General features: G+C 37.8%; 1 protein-coding gene across 4 annotated transcripts in view; it reads left to right on the top strand.

Moving 5' to 3' along the window:
- SLF2 (SMC5-SMC6 complex localization factor 2) overlaps window positions 1-24490 on the top strand; it is a 58625-nt gene that overhangs the window by 13666 nt on the left and 20469 nt on the right. For 3 of the 4 annotated variants that reach the window (XM_007479164.3, XM_007479166.3, XM_016428163.2), the window contains 6 exons: window positions 103-173; window positions 1635-1748; window positions 2573-2740; window positions 6457-6559; window positions 19091-19166; window positions 20769-20907. In XM_007479164.3, the coding sequence (XP_007479226.1) occupies window positions 103-173; window positions 1635-1748; window positions 2573-2740; window positions 6457-6559; window positions 19091-19166; window positions 20769-20907 (671 nt within the window). Of the gene's footprint in view, window positions 1-102; window positions 174-1634; window positions 1749-2572; window positions 2741-6456; window positions 6560-18439; window positions 19033-19090; window positions 19167-20768; window positions 20908-24490 lie in introns of those variants that run through there. The other variant, XM_056805323.1, reaches the window with a different exon arrangement.

Raw genomic sequence — 24490 nt, 5'->3', positions numbered from 1 at the left:
AAATGATCTTATAAATTTCTGAATAACAACTTCCCAAATAACCTAATTCTATTGTTAAAAACTATGTTGCAAAGTATATTTCAGATTTTCTTTGCATTGTAGGTAAGTCTTCGTTACCAGCTTTATGAGAACAGTTTGGAGCGCCTAGCAAAGGAGAACGAAGATCATTCAAGGTTAGCTTTGTGCTTTATTGGATAAGTTGACCATAATTCATATGGAAGCATGACTTCCCTGAGCCCACTGTTGTGTGGCCGTAAACCAAACTTTCTCTACCAGCATAGCTCTAACCTGACTTGTACACATGAACAAAAGACTCAAGTCTTTGGCTTTCAATGGCATCCAAGATAAAACATTTATTTTTCATGTACATTTATGGTGGCATAATGGTCTCTCTCTCTCTGTTTCTGTCTTTCTTTCTTCCCCCTCTCCCTCCCTTCTTTCCTCTCCCCTTTTCCCCTTTCCTCCCTCCTTTTTCCCTTCCCCCTCCTCACTCCTCCCCCCTCTCCTCTCCCTCTCTCCCTCTCTTCCTCTCTCCCTTCCCTCCTTTCCCTCCTTTCCTTTCTGTATTAGAAAGTGTTGGTTCCAAGGCAGTTGGGGTTAAGTAAGTTGCCCAGGGTCACCCAGCTACAAAGCCCTATTTAGGGAGCAATCTAGCTGCCTTCATAATGGTCTCATATTCCAACTTTTGGGTATGGATGGTGAAGTATGTTTCCCTCTTGTTGACAGAGAGAATAGTGGGCAACGATTACCATTGGACATAGTCATTGTGTTGGTTTATTTTGCTTGGCTTAACATTGTATTGCATTGAAGAGTTCTGTTGGATTAGAAACAGGTTATCATTGGGAAATGACAATAGCTGTAAGAAAGAAAAACATAAAACATTTGCTATCTCTCTTCACATAGTATCAACTTAAATGTCTAAGATGCATTATCTTATTCATAGACTGTAAACTCATTTTAGAATAGAATATCACATTATTAAATGACACTATAAAAAAACTTTTTATTTCCCACATCAGTTAAAGCTTTAGGTTCAAAAACACAAGTAAAAATTGCTTTTCTCTTTCTGTGCACATTGCATATTGCTGACAGACATGGTTTCTGCCCTTAAAAGTTCATCTCTCTTGTTAACTCTGGGTTATTTATTTAAAGAGACAAAAAACTTGGTTAAAAGAACCTGTTGAGAAACTCAGTTAACATTCTAGAAAACTTTTTATTGTTTGGCCAATACAAAATAAAGGAATATTTGATAGAAATCATATGTAAACAAATCTAGGGAGTCTCCATTTCCTTGGACTTTTCTACTCCTTTCATCATAAATTGCTTAGGGGCAGTAAGGGCAATTTTGAACTGTTGGAAGGTACAGAAATCTGTTGAAAGACTATAATGTCCTGAGACTCTTAGAATACTAGTAACTGGGGACAAAAACACCCAATTTATAAATGTCACATGCTTTAGAGAATTGAACTATAATGCATTTTGAACCATGACTTTGATGTGTGATATGATTAGATTTGTCATATAGAAGGTATTTTATAACAAACACTTTTTTATATGTTATAGCTGATCATAAAAATTGAGAGGTCTTTAAAATATAAATTGTATTTATTATGTCATTCTTTCACTTCTCCTAGGTCAGATGAATGGGAAAAAGAACTAAAGGAAGATTTAGTGAAAGGTCAGGGAATAAAATCCCTAATTGAGTCAGAAGACGCAGATGACAGTGGAGAACTCCAAGAAGAGCATAAGTATAAAACTTTTTATAAACATATACTAATTTCATTTGCATTTCAAAATTTATATATTATTTAGTCAACAAATGTAATTGCCTGTTTTCATGCTGTTGGTTACTTTGTAAACATTGTTGATTTGGGTTAGAAGAAACATAAGACACTGTGATGAGGTGACAACATGAAGGGCCATTTCCCAGTACATTTATTTCCAGATTTGGTTCACTTGTTGTCAAAGACAGCTGTGACTGAGCTGGAATAACAGCAAAAAGAGAAGAGGCATGTTTACAAACCTTATGTTAGCCTTCCAAATCCATGTCAATGGTGTATAGTGGAAAGATGATTGGATTTGATGTCCCAGGAACCTCAGATTGAATAACCTTCCTTGAGTCTGTTTACTTTTATCTAAAATGAACATTATTCTTGCTCTACCCTCCTCATATCAAATGTTTAGGAGAAAAGTGCTTTGCAAAATTGAAAACATGAATCTTTATTGTTTGAATTTTACTTTGTATCAGAATTTTTAAAAGACCATTACAATGGCTTCCATTTTATAGATTAAAAAACAGAGCCCTGACAAATAAAGTGATTTGCCCAAGGTCACTGGCATAAGAACCCAAATTATTGAACCTGGGCTTCAATTGACTCTTTGAAGTACTTGGGTACCTCTAAAGTTGCTCAATCTGAGCAAACCCTTAGTTTTTACTAGTCCATGAAAGTGGTAAAGATGAAGCAGCAGAAGATGCAGAAATAAATGTTTATCTGAATTCTTTATTATATACTAATACTGATTAATCCTCAATATTGCATTTATTTTTGCTTTCTTTTTTTTTTCTTAATAGGGAGCTTTTAAGGAAATTCTTCATTGCTCTTGATGCTATTCCTGATTGCCATCCCGGTGAAGAAATATTTCACTTTTTCAATTATGGAAAAATTTTCAATCAATATACATTGGACTTAAGGGATTGTAATTTTGTTCCAAAGAATGCTATTGAAGATCTTATTCTTAAGTAAGGAAAACATTTACAGTGTAAAACAAAAAAATATTGCTCTTGCAGAAACTTTGCAATTATAATTTAGTTTTACTGTTTTTCTAAGAGTGATTGCTTTTTATAACTTGTTTTGTATGCTCTTTTTTTTTTAAACATTATTTTATTTGGTCATTTCCGAGCATTATTCATTGGAGACAAAGATCATTTTCTCCCCCCCCAACCCCCCACCTATCCCATAGCCGACGTGCGATTCCACTGGGTATCACAAGTGTTCTTGATTCGAACCCATTTTCATGTTGTTGGTGTTTGCACCAGAGTGTTCATTTAGAGTCTCTCCTCAGTCATATCCCCTCAACCCCTGTAGTCTAGCAGTTGGTTTTCCTCAGTGTTTTTACTTCCACAGTTTGTCCTCTGCTTATGGATAGTGTTTTTTCTCCTAGATCCCTGCAGATTGTTCAGGGACATTGCATTGACACTAATGGAGAAGTCCATTATGTTCGATTGAACCACAGTGTCTCAGTCTCTGTGTACAATGTTCGCTCTGCATCACTTCCTGGAGGTTGTTCCAGTCTCCATGGAATTCCTCCACTTTATTATTCCTTTTAGCACAATAGTATTCCATCACCAACATATACCACAATTTGTTCAGCCATTCCCCAGTTGAAGGGCATCCCTTCATTTCCCAATTTTTGGCCACCACAAAGAGCGCTTCTATGAATATTCTTGTACATGTCTTTTTCCTTATCTCTTTGGGGTATAAGTCCAGCAGTGCTATGGCTGGATCATAGGGCAGGCAGTCTTTTATCACCCTTTGTGCATAGTTCAAAATTGCCCTCCAGAATGGCTGGATCAGTTCACAACTCCACCAGCAGTGAATTAGTGTCCCTACTTTGCCACATCCCCTCCAGCATTCATTACTTTCCTTTGCTGTCATGTTAGGCAATCTGCTAGGTGTGAGGTGATACCTCAGAGTTGTTTTGATTTGCATCTCTGATTATAAGAGATTGAGAACACTTTCTCATGTGCTTATTAATAGTTTTGATTTCTTTATCTGAAAACTGCCTATTCATGTCCCTTGCCCATTTATCAACTGGAGAATGGCTTGATTTTGTTTTGTATATTCTTAAAAAAACACATACAAAACCTTATCTTCTATCTTAGAATCACTATTTAGAATCAAGAGCAATAAGGGCTAGTCAGTTGGGGTTAAGTGACTTGACCCAGGGTCACACTGCTAGGAAATGTCTGAGGTCAGATTTGAACTCTAGGCCTGGCTTTCAATCCACTGAGTCACCTAGATTCGTCTTCTACATATTATACTCTATTATACTACTTTTGTTTCTGATGTTGCCTAATTAAAAATGGAAGGTGACAAGTCAGTTCAATATGCCAGTTACTCAAAGCTGATGCAGTCTGTTTCAGAAAGACTTTTCCTATGGATACTAGGTTCTAGGTAGTCCAGATTAGCATTATCAGGGATAGAAAAACCTCTCAGTTGGAAAAGTGAATGGCAGTCAGACCTGAGCCTTCATGAACTTTCCCTCCCTTCTCTTCAAATAGATTTCTATCACAGAAGTGCTGGTTTTTGCTCCTCTATTTCACCACCACCCATCCTGGGGTAATGAATGATAATGTTGCAAGTAGAGACTAGATGGAATCTCAGGCTAAACTACATGTGAACCAAAGATACTCCAAGGGAATAGAGAGTGACCTCTTGCCTACTTAACAAAGAAGTGAAAACAGCTGTCAGGTCAGGGTTAATTATGGAGCTTAAAGGTAATAGGTATCCTAGGGTCATAAAATGGAAAATTGTAGGGGACCTCTTTAGAAGTCATCTCATTTATAGACTAAAGAGGTGGAGGGACCTATAAGGAGCAGAGCCAAGATTCCCTCTTCAAGTTCTTTACTTCTACCATCACCTGTTCTTGCCACTGTACCTTTTTAACATGTAGATAATCAAGGCCCAAATGACAACCACCCTCCTAGGGGAGAGGGATGCACAGGATATCTGATCGTCCAGCAGATTAAAGAGAGCCTTCAGTAACTGAGTAAAGATGGAAGGGATAGCTCTCTAGTGAAATAATAACTAGAATAATACCACATAGTTAAATAAATATAACTTAACTGTTTATGTATACTAAGGATTTTGAAGAAAAAAGAGTAGGAAATCAAGGTACATTAAACAAAAACGTACCAAAGAATTATAATCATCTGTGCAGTGGCACACCTATATTTTTGGCTATCTGGTATGATAGACAATATTATTTTTTATTTTATCTGGCCAGTGGTCAAGATAACAAAAATCTGGGACCAAATGTCTTTTGAGATTGAGAGTCTGTGGCTAGTGTTTCCTGCCATATATGGCACAACAATGATGGCATGGCAAACCTTGAGCACTTTGAGGAAGGGATTCAAACTGGTCACACAGGCAAACATAACAATAATACTGGAGATCCAACATTAATGATGATACTCAATCAGATAAACAATATGAATTGTATCAGGGGTTGATAACTAAACCAGACAAAATGGGAATAGAAAATGACACTACTACAGATAGGGACACTGACAAGGGCTGTGACAAAAACAAGGGCACTATACCTGTGATAACCATTGGACTATGCACAGACAAAACAACTGCAGACAAAGAAACATGCATTGAACCTACAGACACACAGGGTGCTGATGGGATACAAAATATTCTGCCTTTGCAAGATTATGCAAAAATAAATGCAGACTCAGGGGTGGTCCATATGAAAATCCACAAACCATTCTCAGCAACGGACTTTGAGGCATTATGCAAAAGAATGCCTAGATTCTGTACTGATCCATTTCATTGTGTAAAGAAGCTGAAGTGTGCTTTTAGGCTTTATGAGCCAAATTTTGCAGATACCGAGGAGTATACAATTCAGGGTTGGGATTCAATAGAGTTAAATAGAAGATAACTTCCTTAATGTTAAGTTAGGGACCAACTTAAGTTTTTCTATCTTACTCTGTCTTGTTTTATCCCTGAATTTCATCATAAACACTTTTCAACTTTACCACTGCAATTGAGTTAGAGAAGGGAGGTGTGCTTGTCCATATCCAAACTAGAAGATGTGGAATAATCTGTACCCCAGAGGCCAGGCTAGACAGGGCCTACCTAGAGAGAGAGGTAGGGGGTGTGGGTGGCATAAGCTACAGCCTCATCTCTCTTCTCTATCTTCTTTACAGAGGATAGATTGTTCCTGTTGATTTCCTAGGAGCTTAGATCACTGTGGCAAGCAATCAGTTCTAGATAATGCCTTGGGACATAGTCAATAAGTACCAAATCAGAGCAGAACCTAAACTTGTAAATCTAGACCATGTTTTAACAAGTTGTGGATTAGGACCAGTATTATTGCCAACTACAGAGGAAGAGATCGTTGTGTGCATTAGCTAAACCAGAATGAGAACCTTTTTTATTCTTTTCAATTGAATGTCAGCTTAATGTCCTAGGGGTGTGGTGGTAAACCTATGGCATGTGTGCTGGGGGGGCGAAGGGGGAAGGGGAGGAGCACTCAGAGCCCTCTCTTTGGACATGCACTCCGTTGCCCAGCAGAGTTTGCTACAGTTCTTTACTAGAAAGCCAGAGGGACATGGGGTCCAGGCTGTTTCCCTTCCTGTCTCCATGCATGCCCGGGGACATTCCTCACATCTCTAAAAGGTTGCCATCATTATCCTAGGGTATAATTTTGGTTTCCCTTGTTTTGCAGGTCAGGAAGAACACAGCAAATTTTTTTAACAACACAAGGTTATCTCAGCACTGCTTATCACTACATCCAGTGTCCAATACCTGTGTTAAAGTGGCTGTTTCAGGTAAGAGGAATAATGTGTTTACTTTGTCTTTTGGATAGCCTTCTTTTTATTTATATATATATATATATATATATATATATATATATATATATATATATATATATATATATATATATATATATATATATATATATATACACACACATATATATATACACATATATATATATATATATTGTTTGATCATTTCCAAGCATTATTCATTAAAGACATAGATCATTTTCTTTTCCTCACTCCCCCCCCCCATAGCCGACGCGTAAATTGGATAGCCTTCTTTTATGACATGTAAACTTCTTGAAGACAAGAAGACAACTATATCTTGACCTTTTTATCTGCCATAGCATCTAGCACAATATCTTGTACACAGTAAGTGCTAGATAAATTTGTTTGAAAAAGGTGATCATCCTAGAGTATTAGAAAGTAAGAAACATTGTCAAGCCTCAATTCAAATCTGGCTTCAGATGTTTCCTAGCCATGTGACCTTGGCCAAGTCATTTAATTCCTTTTTCTTAGCTCTTGCCTTTCTGTCTTAGAGTTGTCACTAGGGCAGAAAATAAGGGTTATTTTGAAAATTTAAAAAAGCATTTGGAACTGAGGTGGAGAGGAGTAGGGATGAGGACATGGGGAACAGGTAGGATAAAGTCACAGAGATGGGAGGTGGAATGCTGAAGAACAGCAAGAAAAGAAAGGTCCTTTTGATAATGTATATTATGACTTGAAAGGTAGGTTGGAGCCAGGTTGCAAAAGGCTTAATTCCCAATGGAGGACTTCATATTTAATCCTAAGAGGGAAGCCTTTGGAGCCTGTTGAGCAGAAGATGGTCAGGCTTGTGCTTTAGAAATATCACTTAGGCAGCTATATAGTAGATAGATTGGTAAAGGGGGAGCCTAGAGGCAAGGAGACCAGTTACAAAGCTGTTGGGAGTGGTTCAGCTAAGAGGTTACTAGGGCCTCCACTAATGCTGAGGCAGTGTGAGTGGAGAAAGGGGAATAGATGTAAGAGACATTGTCAGTAGAAGCAAAGAGATTTGAATACTGATTGACTGTGGAGTGAGAGTAAGTGAGAAGTTGAAGATGACTCCAGACAGCCAAGTGCTCATCATAATCTCATACATTTTTCTCTGAATTTTTGTGGCATGAACCTGTATGCTTCTTCCCCAGTCTTGTCAGAGACAAGCTTGGAGACATTGAATGGGTGACATAATGAAGACTATAATACAGTAAAAAAAAAAAGTGCTGACTTACTAATCAGGAGACTTGGGTTCTTGTAAATCTTGAAATTTCTCAGACTTGTGAATGTTAAAAATTTTCCCCAATGGGGAATTCTCAATTGGAACAATTCCCTACTGGGAACATTCCCCATTTTGACTGTGAGAACTCGCCAGGATCAGAAATGGGAGGACCTCTACTCCACCTGTACTTAAGACTGCTTTAGGGGAGAAAACTCCTTGCTAAACAATGAAAGTACTTGGACCCATGCTTATGATGAGGCAGGGAGTTCTTTGAGCCATGCCTGTTTTTAGAATTGATACAATGGGATGCTAGGTACCTATAAAGGTCGGGCAAACTTACTAAAGGGATTAAGTCGACCCAGCAGTGTTTTTAGAATGGGTTGTCCTTTGGAAAACGTCTACAGTGATTGGTAGATGTAAGGAATTAGGGGAGGGGACATAAGAGGAAAACCCCTATATAAGAAAAAGCAGAATCTCTTGAAAGGAGAATCCTTTTGGAGAATCTCTTATGAGGATCACTTGGGAAGAATCTCTTGAGAGAGGCTCTGGAGAAGGGAAGCTCTTGGAGGATAATCTCTAAGGAGGTCTCACTGGAGCTCCTCTGAGGGGACTCTGTCCCTCTGGAGGCTCTTGAGAGAGGCCCTTTGAAACAGTCTCTGGCTGGAAGGCTCTTTGAGGAAGACTCTGGCTGGAACTCTCTCTGAGGAGACTCTGTCACTAGAATCCTTGCTTAGACAGACCTTGTGGTGAGTGATAAAAGACTGACTGACTGATCTCTCTCTCTTAAGACTCAGGTCTAGGCCATGTTGGCTTAAGGCCCTTCATACTTATTTCCTTTTTCTTTCTTTCTCTCTTTCCTTTAATTACTCATTGTATTATTAATTAAAATCTCTATAAAACCCAGTTGACTTGGGTATATTCATAATTGGGACTATTTCCCTGGCGACCACCCTATATTTGATTTAAAACAAGACACTGTAGTGAAAACATATTTTCTGCGGTCACAAATTTACTCACCAACTCTTATATCTATCACAATTTATGCCATACACTATTTTAATTATAACAGTTTATGGCTCCAGCTCTTTTATCTACAACAGTTTATGGCGGACAACAATTTTAAATCTTACATTCTAGTCCTAGTTATGTCTCTTAATTAGGCAGCCAGGTGGTGAGGCAGATGGTGTATTGGCCCTGGTGTCAGGAAAACTGATTTGAAATCGATCTTCAGACACTAGCTGTGTGACCCTGGGCAAGTCACTTAGCCCTCTTTGGCCTCAGTTTCCTTATCTATAAAATGAACTAGAGAGGGAAATGCCAAACCACAGTAGTAAAACCCAAAATGGGATTGCAGAAAGTGGACATGACTAAAACAGTTGAACAGTAAAGCAGTGTGACTTTGGACAAAGCCTTTAGATTCTTTTCAGCATCAATTTCCCGTTTTCTTTTTTTTTTTTAAACCCTTACCTTCTGTCTTGGAGTCAATACTGTATATTGGCTTGAAGGCAGAAGAGTGGTAAGGGCTAGACAATGGGGGTCAAGTGACTTGCCCAGGGTCACACAGCTGGGAAGTGTCTGAGGCCAGGTTTGAACCTAGGGCCTCCTGTGTCTAGGCCTGACTCAATCCACTGTGCTACCCAGCTGCCCCCCTGTTTTTTCAAATGAGTGGGTTAGTTTAGATAATCTCTAAGGTCTCTTAAAACTCTTTATATTTTAGAATTATTTGATGTGCTTGAAATTTTAAGAGTTGTGGGGGAAGTTAGAGATTAGTCCAAACCCTTTATTTTATAATTAAGTAACTGGTTCCAAGAGAGGGGAAATGACTGCCAATGTCACGTACCTGGTTGGTGACAGAGCCAAGACCAGCACCTGATCTCTTGACTCCTACTTCAAAATACCATCTACTAAATAGTGCTGCTAGTTCTAGAATTGGAAGGGGCCTATCTCATCTTTCTATAGTCTTCCTTTTCCCATTTTCCTCTATTATTCCTAATGGTATTTTTCTCAACTCCCAATCCTAGTTGATCTCTGGTTTTCAGTGTCTTCCTTAATATAGAATTGAATACAGTGTTCCAGATATAGAGGGTCCCCCATTGCTGATCTGGAAATTACCTGAATGATCTGAATAGAGATTCTATATTCTCTTCACTGCATCCCACCTTCCTCCATTAGGTTATATAAAACCTGAATGCTGCCTATAATTATCATTATTTCATAGTCAACACCTGAGCTGGTCTACCAGTAAACTGGTAGTCATCTAAAATCCTAGGACTTTTTTCACATGAGCTGCTTTCAAGCCAGGTCTTCTTTACCCTGTCGTTAAGTAATAGGTTTTTTTTTAAACCTACATGAAATATTTGACATTTGTCCTTGTTTCTCTGTCTCAGAGTTATAGGTTTTTAAATCCAAAAAGGAGATAAGAGATCATCTCTCATCCCTTATGATGATGATGAAGAGACTGAGGTCCAGAAAAGTATCTTTCTCACAGTTGCCCAGCTAGTCAGTGACAGAGATGGCCATTTAACCTCTTTGGCCTCTCCTATAGGGATCTTGAGCCAGAATTCTACATCTGTTGGCACAGCTTTTCCTCTCACCTTACTGTCATTGGAAATTGTATATTCAGGCTATCTATGCCTCTATCCACGTCATTGGCAACATCTGTGGTTAGTTAAACATCACAAGGCAGCAATTAGAGACAACTCTGGGTTGTAAAGGGTAAAATTATAGTTGAACTGAATATTTAAGGTTATGGTCGCAAGGAATTTAATTACTTAATTCCAAATGAATTACTCAAGTCAGAATGGCTTTTATGATAGTTGTACAAACCAGGCAGGGCTTTAGAGGCCCCAGTGAAGGGGGACACAGAGGATTAATTAAACAAGGCTTCCAGCCATGAGGTCTCCTCCGATACAAGAAGCCTCTCTGAAGGCTACTGCCTCCAGAAAAGCCAAGAAAGGGGAGTCAGCACTTTTCACTCACCCAGGTGTCAATCCAAAGGTAAGCAGTCTGAATTCTCAAGGCTGAGCTCCTCCAAGGCCAAGTTCAAAAGGGAAACACCCTCACAGGAAGTTACCACCATATTTAAAGATAGTTCTTTGTATCAATTCCTGTGCCTTTGGTCCACTTTTATGTGGACCAATGGTGGCTTTTACTTTGCTCCAGACTGTCCAGGAGGCAGTCAGTTGTTTTTGATTTGTTGCTCAAAAGCACACAGGGGTCATAGACCTTCCCCCCCTTAAGGATTAAGTGGGTGTGTATACATTCCTGGAGTCTGTAATGGTATATAATGATAATAAATAGGGGAGAGTTGATCTCTTCTTCACAGGGTCTAGCCATTTGACACTTCCAAATTTACCTAAATGTGCTCTCATCTAACTGGTACCTCTCCATCTTGTCCACAAGTATAGCAGAAGAGACCTTGCCAGATATTTTACTTAAATCCAGACATCTTCCATCTGTAACATTCCTTTGGTCCATCAGTATAAACCCCAAAATTGTAAGGATAATTTTAGTTTTTTGACTTAAAATCTAAATAAGTGGTCGCCCTGGGAAATTCCCAAATATGAAAATACCCAAGTCAGCTAGGGATTTATGGAGATTTTAATTAATAAAGAGAGAAAGAATTAAGGGAAGTTGAGAGAGAGAGAGAGAGAGAGAGAGAGAGAGAGAGAGAGAGAGAGAGAGAGAGAGAGAGAGAGAGAGAGTGAGTGTGAGTGTGAGTCAGTCTACCAATCACAGTAGACACTTTTCTCCAGGACTGCCCATTCTTGGTTCTCACCTTCTCTGGTTAGATTATAACTTCTGAGTACTTCACACCTCTTTGTTAAGCTTGCCTTTTGTAAGTTACTTGACCTTTTTGTGATTGATTTAACCTTTACAGGTACTTAACACCTTTTTGTATTAGATCTAAAAATACACCTATCTTAAGGTTCTAGCTTTACTATAAGGTATGAGTTAGGGACTTTCATTGTTCAATCAGGAGTTTACAACTTTATCTTCCCTTAAGGCACTGTCTGAGTAGGGCGGAATAATTTTAAAAGTTCCCAAGACATTCCTGATTCTTGTTAGACCAAGTATCTCCATTGTTACAATAAGGGAATAGCTAAACCAAATCTTCTAAGGTACAGTCTGAGTGGTTTTTAAGATTCACAATCCCCCCTGATGATCATTGGGAGACTAGTCTCCCCATTGATCATTTAACATAATCATCTTGTAGTCCTATAAACATTTCTAACTACAGATGTATACAATATTCAATTTCTTATTTTTTTTAATTGTATAGTATTTTATTTGATCATTTCCATGCATTATTCATTAAAGACAAAGATCATTTTCTTTTCCTCCCTCCCACCCCCCGTAGCCGACGCGTTATTCCACTGGGTATCACATCTGTTCTTGATTCAAACCCATTGCCATGTTGTTAATATTTGCATTAGAGTGTTCATTTAGAGTCTCTCCTATGTCATGTCCCCTCAGCCACTGTAGTCAGGCAGTTGCTTTTCCTTGGTGTTTCTACTCCCTCAGTTTGTCCTCTGCTTATGGATAGTGTTTTTTCTCCTAGATCCCTGCAGATTGTTCAGGGACATTACACTGCCACTAATGGAGAAGTCCATTACGTTGAATTATACCACAGTGTGTTTGTCTCTGTGTACAATGTTCTCCTGGTTCTGCTCCTTTTGCTCTGCATCACTTCCTGGAGGTCGTTCCAGTCTCCATGGAATTCCTCCACTTTATTATTCCTTTTTGCACAATAATATTCCATCACCAACATATGCCACAATTTGTTCAGCCATTCCCCAATTGATGGGCATCCCCTCGTTTTCCAATTTTTGACCACCACAAAGAGCGCAGCTATGACTATTTTTGTACAAGTCTTTTTGTCCATTATCTCTTTGGGGTACAGACCCAGCAGTGCTATGGCTGGATCAAAGGGTAGACATTCTTTTATCACCCTTTGTGCATAGTTCCAAATTGCCCTCCAGAATGGCTGGATCAGTTCACAACTCCACCAGCAATGAATTAATGTCCCTACTTTGCCACATCCCCTCCAGCATTCATTACTTTCCTTTGCTGTCATGTTAGGCAATCTGCTAGGTGTGAGATGATACCTCAGAGTTGTTTTGATTTGCATCTCTCTGATTATAAGAGATTGAGAACACTTTCTCATGTGCTTATTAATAGTTTTGATTTCTTTATCTGAAAACTGCCTATTCATGTCCCTTGCCCATTTATCAATTGGGGAATGGCTTGATTTTTTGTACAATTGATTTAGCTCTTTATAAATTTGAGTAATTAAACCTTTGTCAGAGGTTTCTATGAAGATTTTTTCCCAATTTGTTGTTTTCCTTCTGATTTTAGTTACATTGGTTTTGTTTGTACAAAAGCCTTTTAATTTGATGTAGTCGAAATTATTTATTTTACATTTTGTGATTCTTTCTATGTCTTACTTGGTTTTAAAGTCTTTCCCCTCCCAAAGGTCTGACATGTATACTATTCTGTGTTTACCCAATTTACTTATGGTTTCCTTCTTTATGTTTAAGTCTTTCACCCATTTTGAATTTATCTTGGTGTAGGGTGTCAGGTGTTGATCAATTCCTAATCTCTCCCACACTGTCTTCCAATTTTCCAGCAGTTTTTATCGAATAGTGGATTTTTGTCCCAAGACCTGGGATCTTTGGGTTTATCGTATACTGTCTGGCTGAGGTCACTTGCCCCCAGTCTATTCCACTGATCCTCCTTTCTGTCTCTTAGCCAGTACCAAATTGTTTTGATGACTGCTGCTTTGTAATATAGTTTGAGGTCTGGGACTGCTAGGCCCCCCTCATTTGTGTTTTTTTTTTCCATTATTTCCCTGGATATCCTTGATCTTTTGTTATTCCAAATGAACTTTGTTATGGTTTTTTCCAAATCAGTAAAGAAATTTTTTGGGAGTTCCATGGGTATGGCACTAAATAGATAAATAAGTTTGGGTAGGATGGTCATTTTTATTATATTGGCTCGTCCTACCCATGAGCAGTTAATGTTTTTCCAATTGCTCAAGTCTAGTTTTAGTTGTGTGGAGAGTGTTTTGTAGTTATGTTCATATAGTTCCTGTGTTTGTCTCGGGAGATAGATTCCTAGGTATTTTATTTTGCCTAAGGTGATTTTGAATGGGATTTCTCTTTCTAGTTTTTGCTGCTGAGCTGTGTTGGAGATATATAAAAAAGCTGATGACTTATGTGGGTTTATTTTGTATCCTGCAACTTTGCTAAAGTTGTTGATTATTTCAATTAGCTTTTTGGTTGAATCTCTTGGATTCTTTAAGTAGACCATCATGTCATCTGCAAAGAGTGATAACTTGGTCTCCTCCTTGCCTATTTTGATGCCTTCAATTTCTTTTTCTTCTCTAATTGCTACTGCTAGTGTTTCTAGTACAATGTCAAATAATAGAGGTGATAATAGGCATCCTTGTTTCACTCCTGATCTTATTGGGAATGCATCTAGTTTATCCCCATTGCAAATGATATTAGCTGATGGTTTTAGATATATACTGTTTATTATTTTTAGGAATGACCCTTCTATTCCTATGCTTTCTAGTGTTTTTAATAGGAATGGGTGTTGTATTTTATCAAAGGCTTTTTCTGCGTCTATTGAGATAATCATATGGTTCTTGTTGGTTTGCTTGTTGATGTGGTCAATTATGTGGATGGTTTTCCTAATATTGAACCAGCCCTGCATCCCTGGTATAAATCCTACTTGATCATGGTGGATGACCCTTCTGATCACTTGCTGGAGTCTTTTTGCTAGTATCCTATTTAAGATTTTTGCATCTATATTCATTAGGGAGATTGGCCTATAGTTTTCTTTCTCTGTTTTTGACCTGCCTGGTTTTGGAATCAGTACCATGTTTGTGTCGTAAAAGGAGTTTGGTAGAACTCCCTCTTTGCTTATTATGTCAAATAGTTTGTATAGTATTGGGATTAACTGTTCTCTGAATGTTTGATAGAATTCACTGGTGAATCCATCAGGCCCTGGGGATTTTTTCTTAGGAAGTTCTTTGATGGCCTGTTGGATTTCATTTTCTGATATGGGATTATTTAAGAATTCTATTTCCTCTTCTGTTAGTCTAGGCAGTTTGTATTTTTGTATGTATTCATCCATATCACTTAAATTGGTATATTTATTGCCATATAATTGGGCAAAGTAATTTTTAATGATTGCCTTAATTTCCTCTTCATCAGAGGTGATGTCCCCCATTTCATCTTTGATGCTGTTAATTTGCTTTTCTTCCTTCCTTTTTTTAATTAGATTGACCAGTACTTTGTCTATTTTGTTTGTTTTTTCAAAGTACCAGCTTCTTGTCTTATTTATTAAATCAATAGTTCTATCACTTTTGATTTTATTAATTTCTCTCTTAATTTTTAGGATTTCTAGTTTGGTTTTCTGCTGGGGGTTTTGAATTTGGTCACTTTCGAGTTTTTTTATTTGCATTTCCAATTGATTGATCTCTGCTCTCCCTAGTTTGTTAATATATGCACTCAGGGATATGAATTTACCTCCAATTACCGCTTTGGCTGCATCCCAAAAGGTTTGAAAGAATGTCTCCCCATTGTCATTTTCCTCGATGAAATTATTAATTGTTTCTATGATTTCTTCTCTGACTAAACGATTTTGGAGTATCATATTGTTTAGTTTCCAATTAGTTTTTGATTTGGTTTTCCATGTACCATTACTGATCGTTATTTTTATTGCCTTGTGGTCTGAAAAGGCCGCATTTATTATTTCTGCTTTTCTGCATTTGTGTGCCATGTTTCTGTGACCTAATGTATGGTCAATTTTTGTGAATGTGCCCTGTGGTGCTGAGAAGAAGGTGCATTCCTTTTTATCCCTATTTATTTTTCTCCATATGTCTATTAATTCTAATTTTTCTAAAGATTTCATTCACTTCTTTTACCTCTTTCTTATTTATTTTTTGACTTGATTTATCTAAATTTGATAATGGTTGGTTCAAGTCTCCCTCTAATATGGTTTTACTGTCTATTTCTTCCTTCAATTCTCCTAGTTTCTCCATTAGAAATTTGGGTGCTATATTATTTGGTGCATATATGTTGATTAGTGTGATATTTCCTCATTATCTAAAGTCCCTTTTAACAAAATATAATTACCTTCCCTATCCCTTTTGATCAGGTCTATTTTTGCTTTGGCTTTATCAGATATCATGATTGCCACTCCTGCCTTCTTTCTGTCAGTTGAGGCCCAGAAGGTCTTACTCCATCCTTTAATTCTGACCTTGTGGGTGTCTACCCGCCTCATGTGTGTTTCTTGGAGACAACATATGGTAGGGTTTTGGATTCTAATCCATTCTTCTATTCGTCTACGTTTTATGGGTGAGTTCATCCCATTCACGTTCAATGTTATGATTGTCACTTGTGGACTCTCTGGCATTTTGATATCCTTCCCTAATTCTAACCTTTCTTCTTCAGCTCTACCTTTTAGTCCAGTGATTTACTTTAAATCAGTCCCCCTTGTATTTCCCTTTCTACCCCCCTCCCTTCTTATTCTCTCCCTTATTTTCCCCTGTAGTCTTTTTTAAAAATTACCCCCCCACCCTCTCCCTCCCTTGTACTGCTTCCCTCCCCACCAGTCTGTTTTTTACCCTTCTACTCCCTATAGGGCGCAAATCTATTCTCTTCCCCAATGGATTGGATTGTTCTTCCCTCTTTGGGTCAGTTTCAAAGTACGTAAGAGTTGAGTATTTCCTATCTCCAACCTCTTTACCCTTCCAGTGTATCAATGTTCTCCCCCCTCCCGCCATGAGCTTCTTTGTGACATATAAATTTACCCCCATTTGTTTCTTTTCCCATTTCTTTTAGTCATAACCTCTTTTCTTTTTTAGCTTTAGTCATGTATATGTTTTTATGCATGCATATATCTATATACCTATTTATGTCTTGTCCTTTCCTCCTATACAGTTTGTCACTGTTCCCTCTGAGTGTAGTTCTTCTAATATTCAATTTCTAAGAAGAAATTACAGTAGTTAGGGAGGAATAGAAAAGAAAGAAAGCAAAACCAATGTTTTGCTAAGTGCATTGACAAAAAGCCAAATTAGGGGCAGTCCCGTTGGCATAAAAGTGTACGTTTACAAATAAAGTTCTATCAAACTTCAGTTCAATCAACCACACCCAAAGTTCTTTCTTGATCTTCTTGATGTAGTGTAGGTTTTCTGGCATCTTTTTGCTACAGTTCATTCTCTGGATTTAGGAGTTAGAAGCTTCTTCCTTGAAGATCTTTCTCGAACAAAATTTCAAAATCTTGGATTTTATATTAAAATACAATCCTCTTCTGAAGTGGGTGTTTAAAAAAATCCAGTTCAGCTCAGGATGCAATGTTGAGTTATGGGGGTGTATGAATCAATTATCAAAAGAAGAGAAAAACAACCAAAAACATAAGGAAAGGGGGAAAAATGGAAAGAAAAGAGAAAAAAAATAAAAATAAGCCCTTATTTGGGATTAATACATTTCTAACAGGCCCTTGTATAGGTCCCATTTAAAGTAATTTCTATCCCACAAATCTGTAGGACAGAATGCAGTAATATTTCACTTACCCATTTGCAGCCAAGACTACAAGAAGTTGTCATAATATAAGAAGAAAAGGAACTCTATTTTGATAGGGAAGCGTCATTCCCTGGTCTGATTTTTGTCATTCTCAGGGATATAGGGAGCCAGGATGATAGTCAAATTTCACAAAAAGTGTAGATACATGGAAGTCCTATGACTTAACATATGTCAAGTGTCGCAACCTTGAGTCCACATTAGTATTTCCTGTGTGCTCTTTTTGCACTATTCAGGTTAAGCCTGTGCTCATTGTTTTTATCCCTTTTTCTGGAATCAGACACACACATTAATCACAGTCCCATAACATTTTATCAATAAATGGGAGGTTCCCATAGTTTAAAGCTTTTGGGTATGCATTGATATTATAGCAAGAATATCTGTACCTTTAGTACAAGAAATGAGGAAAAAGGGGGGGAAATAATATTCTAATCAAAATAAAAGAAAAGCAATAAAAAATAAGTAGTTTAAAACCCACAAATCTCCCTAATTGATAAATGGACAAGGGACATGAATAGGCAATTTTCAGATAAAGAAATCAAAGCAACTCTGAGGTATCACCTCACACCTAGCAGATTGGCTAACATGACAGCAAAGGAAAGTAATAAATTCTGGATGGGATGTGGCAAAGTCAGGACATTAATGCATTGCTGGTGGAGTTGTGAATTGATCCAACCATTCTGAAAGGTAATTTGGAGCTATGACTAAAGGGCACTAAAAGACTGTCTGCCCTTTGATCCAGCCGTAGCACTGCTGGGTTTGTATCCCAAAGAGATAATAAGGAAAAAGACATGTACAAGAATATTCATAGCTGCCCTCTTTGTGGTGGCAAAAAATTGGAAAATGAGGGGATGCCCTTCAACTGGGGAATGGCTGAACAAATTGTGGTATATGTTGGTGATAGAATACTATTGTGCTAAACGGAATAATAAAGTGGAGGAATTCCATGTGAACTGGAACAACCTCCAGGAATTGACGCAGAGTAAAAGGAGCAGAACAAGAGAACAATAGAGACTAATACACTGTGGTAAAATTGAATGTAATGGACTTCTCTACTAGTGGCAATGCAATGATCCAGAACTATTCGGAGGGACATATGAAAAAGAACACTATCCACATCCAGAGGAAGAACTGTGGGAAAGAAACACAGAAGAAAAACAACTGCTTGATCACATGGGTCAATGAGGATATGACTAGGGAAGTAGATTCTAAAAGATCACTCTAGTGTAAATATTAATAATATGGAAATAGGTCTTGATCAATGCCACATGTTAAACCCAGTGGAATTGCAGGTCAGCTATGGGAGATGGGGAGGGGAGAGAGAACATGAGTCTTATAACCATGGGAAAACATTCTAAATCATCTAATTAAATTTTTCAAAAACAAAACAAACCCCAAATCTCTTTCAGAACGACTGTTTCTCTCATTTTATACTCCCCCCATCTAAGCACTTTTGTGTAAGACATTGACCATGTCAGTCTCTTTTTGATATTGAGTCTTTTGTGACTTTGCTACTTAAAAATTGTTCATCAGATTGTTACCTGATAATGTTACCATCCATGGCTGAGATTCAGACAACCTATTGCCTTTAGCTTTTTCACACATACTGCCTTGCTTCTCTCATTAGAAAAGACATGAAATTGCCAGTTTCAGTTGTACTTTGCTTGAAATTTTGTGTAGAAAAATTAAATTGTGATTTTCTTTTGACAGATGATATCTGTTCATACAGACTACATTGTTTCTATACAACTTTTGAATACATTGATAGACATAACAATTAGAAATGGTAAGTATGTATATATATTCTTTCTGTTTTGTTAGTAAAGAACTGTTGAATGCTGCCTGCTTTGGAACTCTTATGTTGAGGGGAGGCAGGAAGGGAAAAGGGAAAATAAGCATTTATATATAGTGTTTACTGTGTGCTAGTCTCTATGCTTAAGTGCCTTTTTTTTTTTAACAAATATTATCTCTTGATGCTCAAAACAGCCTTGTGAAGTAGGTGCTATTTTCTCCATTTTACAATTGAAGAAATGCAGGCAAACAGAGAGGCTAAGTGACTTGCTCAGGGATCATATAACTAGTGTCTGAGGTTAGATTTGAACTAAGGTTTTCTTGATTCTAGACCAGCACTTTATCTACTTTGCTACCCCAGCTGCCTCTAGAGAGGATTAAGAATATTTAGTGATTTAGGGGTAGCTAGGTGGCTCAGTGGATTGAGAGCCAAGCCTAGAGTCTAAAGGCCCTAGGTTCAAATCTGGCCTCAGCCACTTCCTAGCTGTATGACCCTGGGCAAGTCACTTAACCCCCATTGCCTAGCCCTTAACACTCTTCTGCCTTGGAACCAATACACAGTATTGATTCCAAGACAGAAGGTAAGGGTTTAAAAAAAAAATAGAATATTTAGTGATTTAAACTGCTTGTGCAGTTTGAATATACTTAGTAATGGAATGAGGTGTTCGTGACCTGTTTTCGACCAAAATCTTGTGTTTCAGTTGTACAGGAGAAAAAAGTTTCCAAATCATTTAAGTGACAACCCTAATTGGGTAATTTCCCAGCTTGTGGGTTGCTTTGCCAGAAGTGTTGGTATAATTGGAAGTTAAAAATTAATTGGGATGTAGTCAACAGCAACAAACAGTATTACACTGAGAAACAGATTGGCATCATGTACCGTGATAGGGATAACAGTTGTAGGCCAGTATAATTTTTTTAAGAGGATGGAATTGCTATTTTTGAGAAGACACATAGTAACACGTTCTTATTTGCCTATGTATTGTTTATGTAATTCAGCAGGAAATGATTTATTTTCTGTGGTGCTCAAGAGCAATATTATTCCTGAGTCTAGTTAAACATTGGTTAACTAGACTTAGAAGCAATAATTACTTGGCTGTTAGTAAATGTAGTTGAACAAATAAAGAATGGTATTCCTTATGACTGTCATTCTTTTGAGCCATAGGCTTTCCAGATAAAGCATTGATAGTATGCCTTTCAATTACTTTTAGAGTTCTCTAAAATTAGTTTACTTAGGGGTGGCTGGGTGGCTCAGTGTGTTGTCAGGCCTAGAGATGGGAGGTCCTAGGTTCAAATCTGACCTCAGACATTTCCCAGCTGTGTGACCCTGGACAAGTCACTTAACTAACCCCCATTGCCTAGCCCATACAACTCTTCTGCCTTAGATCCAATACCCAGTATTGATTCTAAGACAGAAGGTAAGGGATTTTATACAAAATAATAATAATTATAAAATAATAAAATAAGTTTACTTACTACAAACCCCGATTTTCCCACGTTAAATTTCAACTTGAAACTTGGAAACAGCATATGAGATGTTTTTCCCCCCTCATTTGGAAAAATGTCTGTGAAACGAATATTTTGTTTTTCTATTTTCTAGATGCCACTAGTGGCCCATCAGCTTGTCCTTGGATCCCATCACTATCTGATATAGCATCTGTGTTTGTCAACATGGGAGTTAGTTTTAAGTGTTTATTTCCTATACGGAATCTTCAGCCTGACTTTAATGAGGATATTTTGTAAGTTTTTTGTGGTTATTAGCAGTTTATGGGCAATGATGTTTGGGGGCAGGAAGGCTACTTTTTAAGGTATGTTAAAGAAAAGTTTAAATTTTCAAATTATGTTATGTTTTGTATTTTGCCCTAATTTTTTCTTTACCCTTGTATACAGGAGACAGAAATGTAGCTTTAAATCAGGAGCTCGCTGTTATGAATTGCATTAAAGTTGATAATCTAAATTTGTCTTTCTTGTCTAGAAAATACATTGTGATCATAAGGGGGATTAGACTAAGTGAATTTGAAAGGGTCTAGGACTATGGTAGCAAACCTATGGCATGTGTGCTAGGGGAGGCACTCAGAGGCCACTCTATGGGCACATGTGCTGTCACCCCACTACAGAGTTTGCCAGAGTTCATTACTAGAAAGCCAGAGGGATGAGGGGCCCAGCTGCTCACCTCCCCCTCTCCACATGTACCTGAGGACATTTCTCACATCACCCACCCCTCTAAAAGGTTCTCCATCACTGGTCTAGGCGTTGCAGGTCCTGTTGAAAACCAAGCATGGGTAGATTGAGTACAACCAGTTCTAGCTACATAAGTGGACTATTTTACTTAGAGGGATTTCTGCCTGGCCCACACTAAAAGTAAAAATATGCAGGGGAGTCAGATAAACAGGAGCCAGACATAGCTACAGAGAGGAGAGGACAAGACTGGACAGAGACATTCAGTGCCTGATTGAGGTTGGGTAGGGGATGGGACACAGTGGGGTCAGATGCTTGGTGGATGGTCAGGCAGAATGGGACAAAGATCTCCTCTCTCATTGAAGGAGGTAGGAGAAATGAATGGTAATGTGATTGTGAGTAGAGAGGATTATACCATTTTCAAGGTATTTCTAGTTTCCTTCCAGTATATCAGGCAGCTAGCAGCCACTTAAATGAGACTTTAATAAAGGTCTTGTCAAAAAACTAGAGGGAAATAAAAAAAAGCAATTCCTATTGTTTAATCATAACAATTAAATAGATTTTTATTCTAGTGATCCAGAGCAACAGATTATTGGAGTCAGTATAATCCAGTAAAGAGAACACGGGAAATTGAGTGTTGTCCACTCTTAGCCACTAACTAGCTTAGTAACCTTGGGCAATTGAGTCATCCCCATAGGACTATTTTTCCTCATTGTAAAATTGATCTCTAAAGTTCTTTCTAATAATAACATTGTGACTATAAATTTAACATTTAAAATAAGTAGATAGGAGATACTCCATGATAAAAACTAACTCATAATTTGGTCCCCTCCACATTTGACAACTTCTAATTAGTTATATACGTATTCAGTTTCAAAAGTAACATTCTAAAGAGAGAGAGAACGCTGTTGAACTCAAGAGGTTTCCAAATATAACCTCATAACCTTTTATCTCTAAACATTCCATGTATCAGCTCTCCATCCTCATTGGGACTTGCAATCAAAACACCCTCTGATTTACCCAATTCAGACCACTTTAACCATATTAGATTTCCTCCTTAGGCTAGATGCCCTGGTCAGCCACTTGAATGCTGCCTTTATTAACATTTAGATCCTCTTGGCCCTTTAACCTATAGTTAATAATGGCCACACATGGATCATCCTGACCATCCATGCTCTTCATTACTTCTTCTGAATTTTACTGACTGAAAATTACTGACCATGAATCACCAGGGCAGCAATAAACACTCTTTAACTTTAGTTAGGTATTATCACTGCTCGCTGGTCCTGTTTTTCATCTGCCAGAGATTCCTTAGCATTCATCCCCACTAATGGCTGTATTCTAAGTAATGTTTATTGTTGAATGTGGTGGTGTGAATCTTCTTAACCTTTTTCAAATCCCCATTCTTATCATTTTTCAACTCATAGCAAGTGCATCAATAAGATCTCTACTAAAAAAATAAAAATTCCCCAAATGTGAACTCCTTCATCTTGTCTCCTTTCCACCATAACTTATCTTTCTCTTTATCTCTGTTTTCTTTCTGCTTAAAAAGAAGGGGGGGGAGGGAGAAGTGAGACATTTCTTTATTCCAGTACTAGCTCTGATGTTGTCCTATTCCCTTCTACCTTCTTAACCTTGTTTTTTCCAGCAAAATTTCTGTAGCAAGTTTGTGCAGTTGATAAAGTGCTTGAAAGACCTGAATTTAACTATGGCTTCAAACACTACTTAATGACTGGACAAAGTCACTTAACTTCTCTTTACCTCTGTTATCTCAACTGTGAAAAGCTATAATAAGAATACCTGCCTTGAAGGTTGCTGTGAGGATCAAATGAGATTATATTCATAAAGTGCTTAGCACAGAGCCTAGCACATACTAAGTGAGATATAAATGCTAGCTGTTTTATTAATCTTTATATCCACTCCTGTTTCTTACAAACATGTGCAGATTTACTGCTTTTTTTAGAAAATGCTTTCATTTGAACCTGCTGACAGTCTTCTAGCTGCCATCATGTTTTGCTCCCTTTTAAAGTCTGACTGGTTTCTAATTGACTTCTAATTCTGATCTTCCCCTCCCAATTTTTCATATACACTAAATACTTGATGAATTTTCTTAGAGCATAGGAATGATCATGTTACTCCTTTGTCTAAAAACTCTCAGTAACTCTTCATTTCCTTAAAAGATAAAGTTATATAGCTCATTAGCCCATTATTCAAGGCTCTTCAAAATCTAGCCCCATTTAATCTATTATTTCCATAGGAATCTTAGATTCTTTTTACTTGGAATGTATAGGTATACCTTCCACATTTTAACCTTTACCATCTCAGTTTCAATAGATTAACGGTCAGCATAAGAAAAAGTACATGGAAGTTTTTGGAGAACTTTACAGAAAATATATATGGCACTCAAAGGCCAGTAGACACAAAAAAAAAAAGATTAGAAAATACATAGCCTATGACCCAATCCAAATTTTGCAATAGGATAATATAAACACCCCATAAAAGAAAAGATTCAGACTTATTCTTTGTTACGAAAGGAAGGCCAAACCTTTTTACTCCCCCTCATACCCCAAAGATATGGAAAGGATATCTGTACTTTCATTTTCTTGCCTCCATTCATGCTGTTCACTCACATAGCCCATTAATTCCATTTAGGCTCTTAACGCTTCTCACTTGGAGTATAGAAGTAGCCTCTTAATTAGTCTCCTTGCTTCTAGTCCATCCCCATTCCATCCATCCATGCTGCCACCAAAGACACACACACACACACACACACAAAACTCTCTCTCTCCCTCTCTCCCTCTACCCCCTCCCTCCCTCTCATCCCCCTCCAGTAAACTCTAGTGTTTTCTTGTTGGCTCTAGAATCAAGTATTGTTCCTCTTTTTGGCTATCAAAATTGTTCACAACCTGGCCTCATCTTACCTTTCTAGCCTTACTACTTTTTTCCAAAGTGCTCTCTACAGTCTAGCTTAAACTGGCCATCTTCCTATATTGTAATTATCATGCTTCTCTTTTTAACTTTTAACTTCACTGCCTTTGCTTAGCTCTTAATTACCTCTAGTCCTTAAGGGCATTACACCTTCAAGTCTCAGCTCAAGTGCTACTATCATTTTGATTCCTTTTCTCTTTGGTCCTCCACTTCCTC

This window comes from Monodelphis domestica, chromosome 1 (genome assembly GCF_027887165.1).
Source record: "Monodelphis domestica isolate mMonDom1 chromosome 1, mMonDom1.pri, whole genome shotgun sequence".
In the NCBI taxonomy this organism is placed as follows: Eukaryota; Metazoa; Chordata; class Mammalia; order Didelphimorphia; family Didelphidae; genus Monodelphis; species Monodelphis domestica.
The sequence above is the reverse complement of the archived record's forward strand: the minus strand, read 5'-3'. Positions and strand labels throughout refer to the sequence as shown.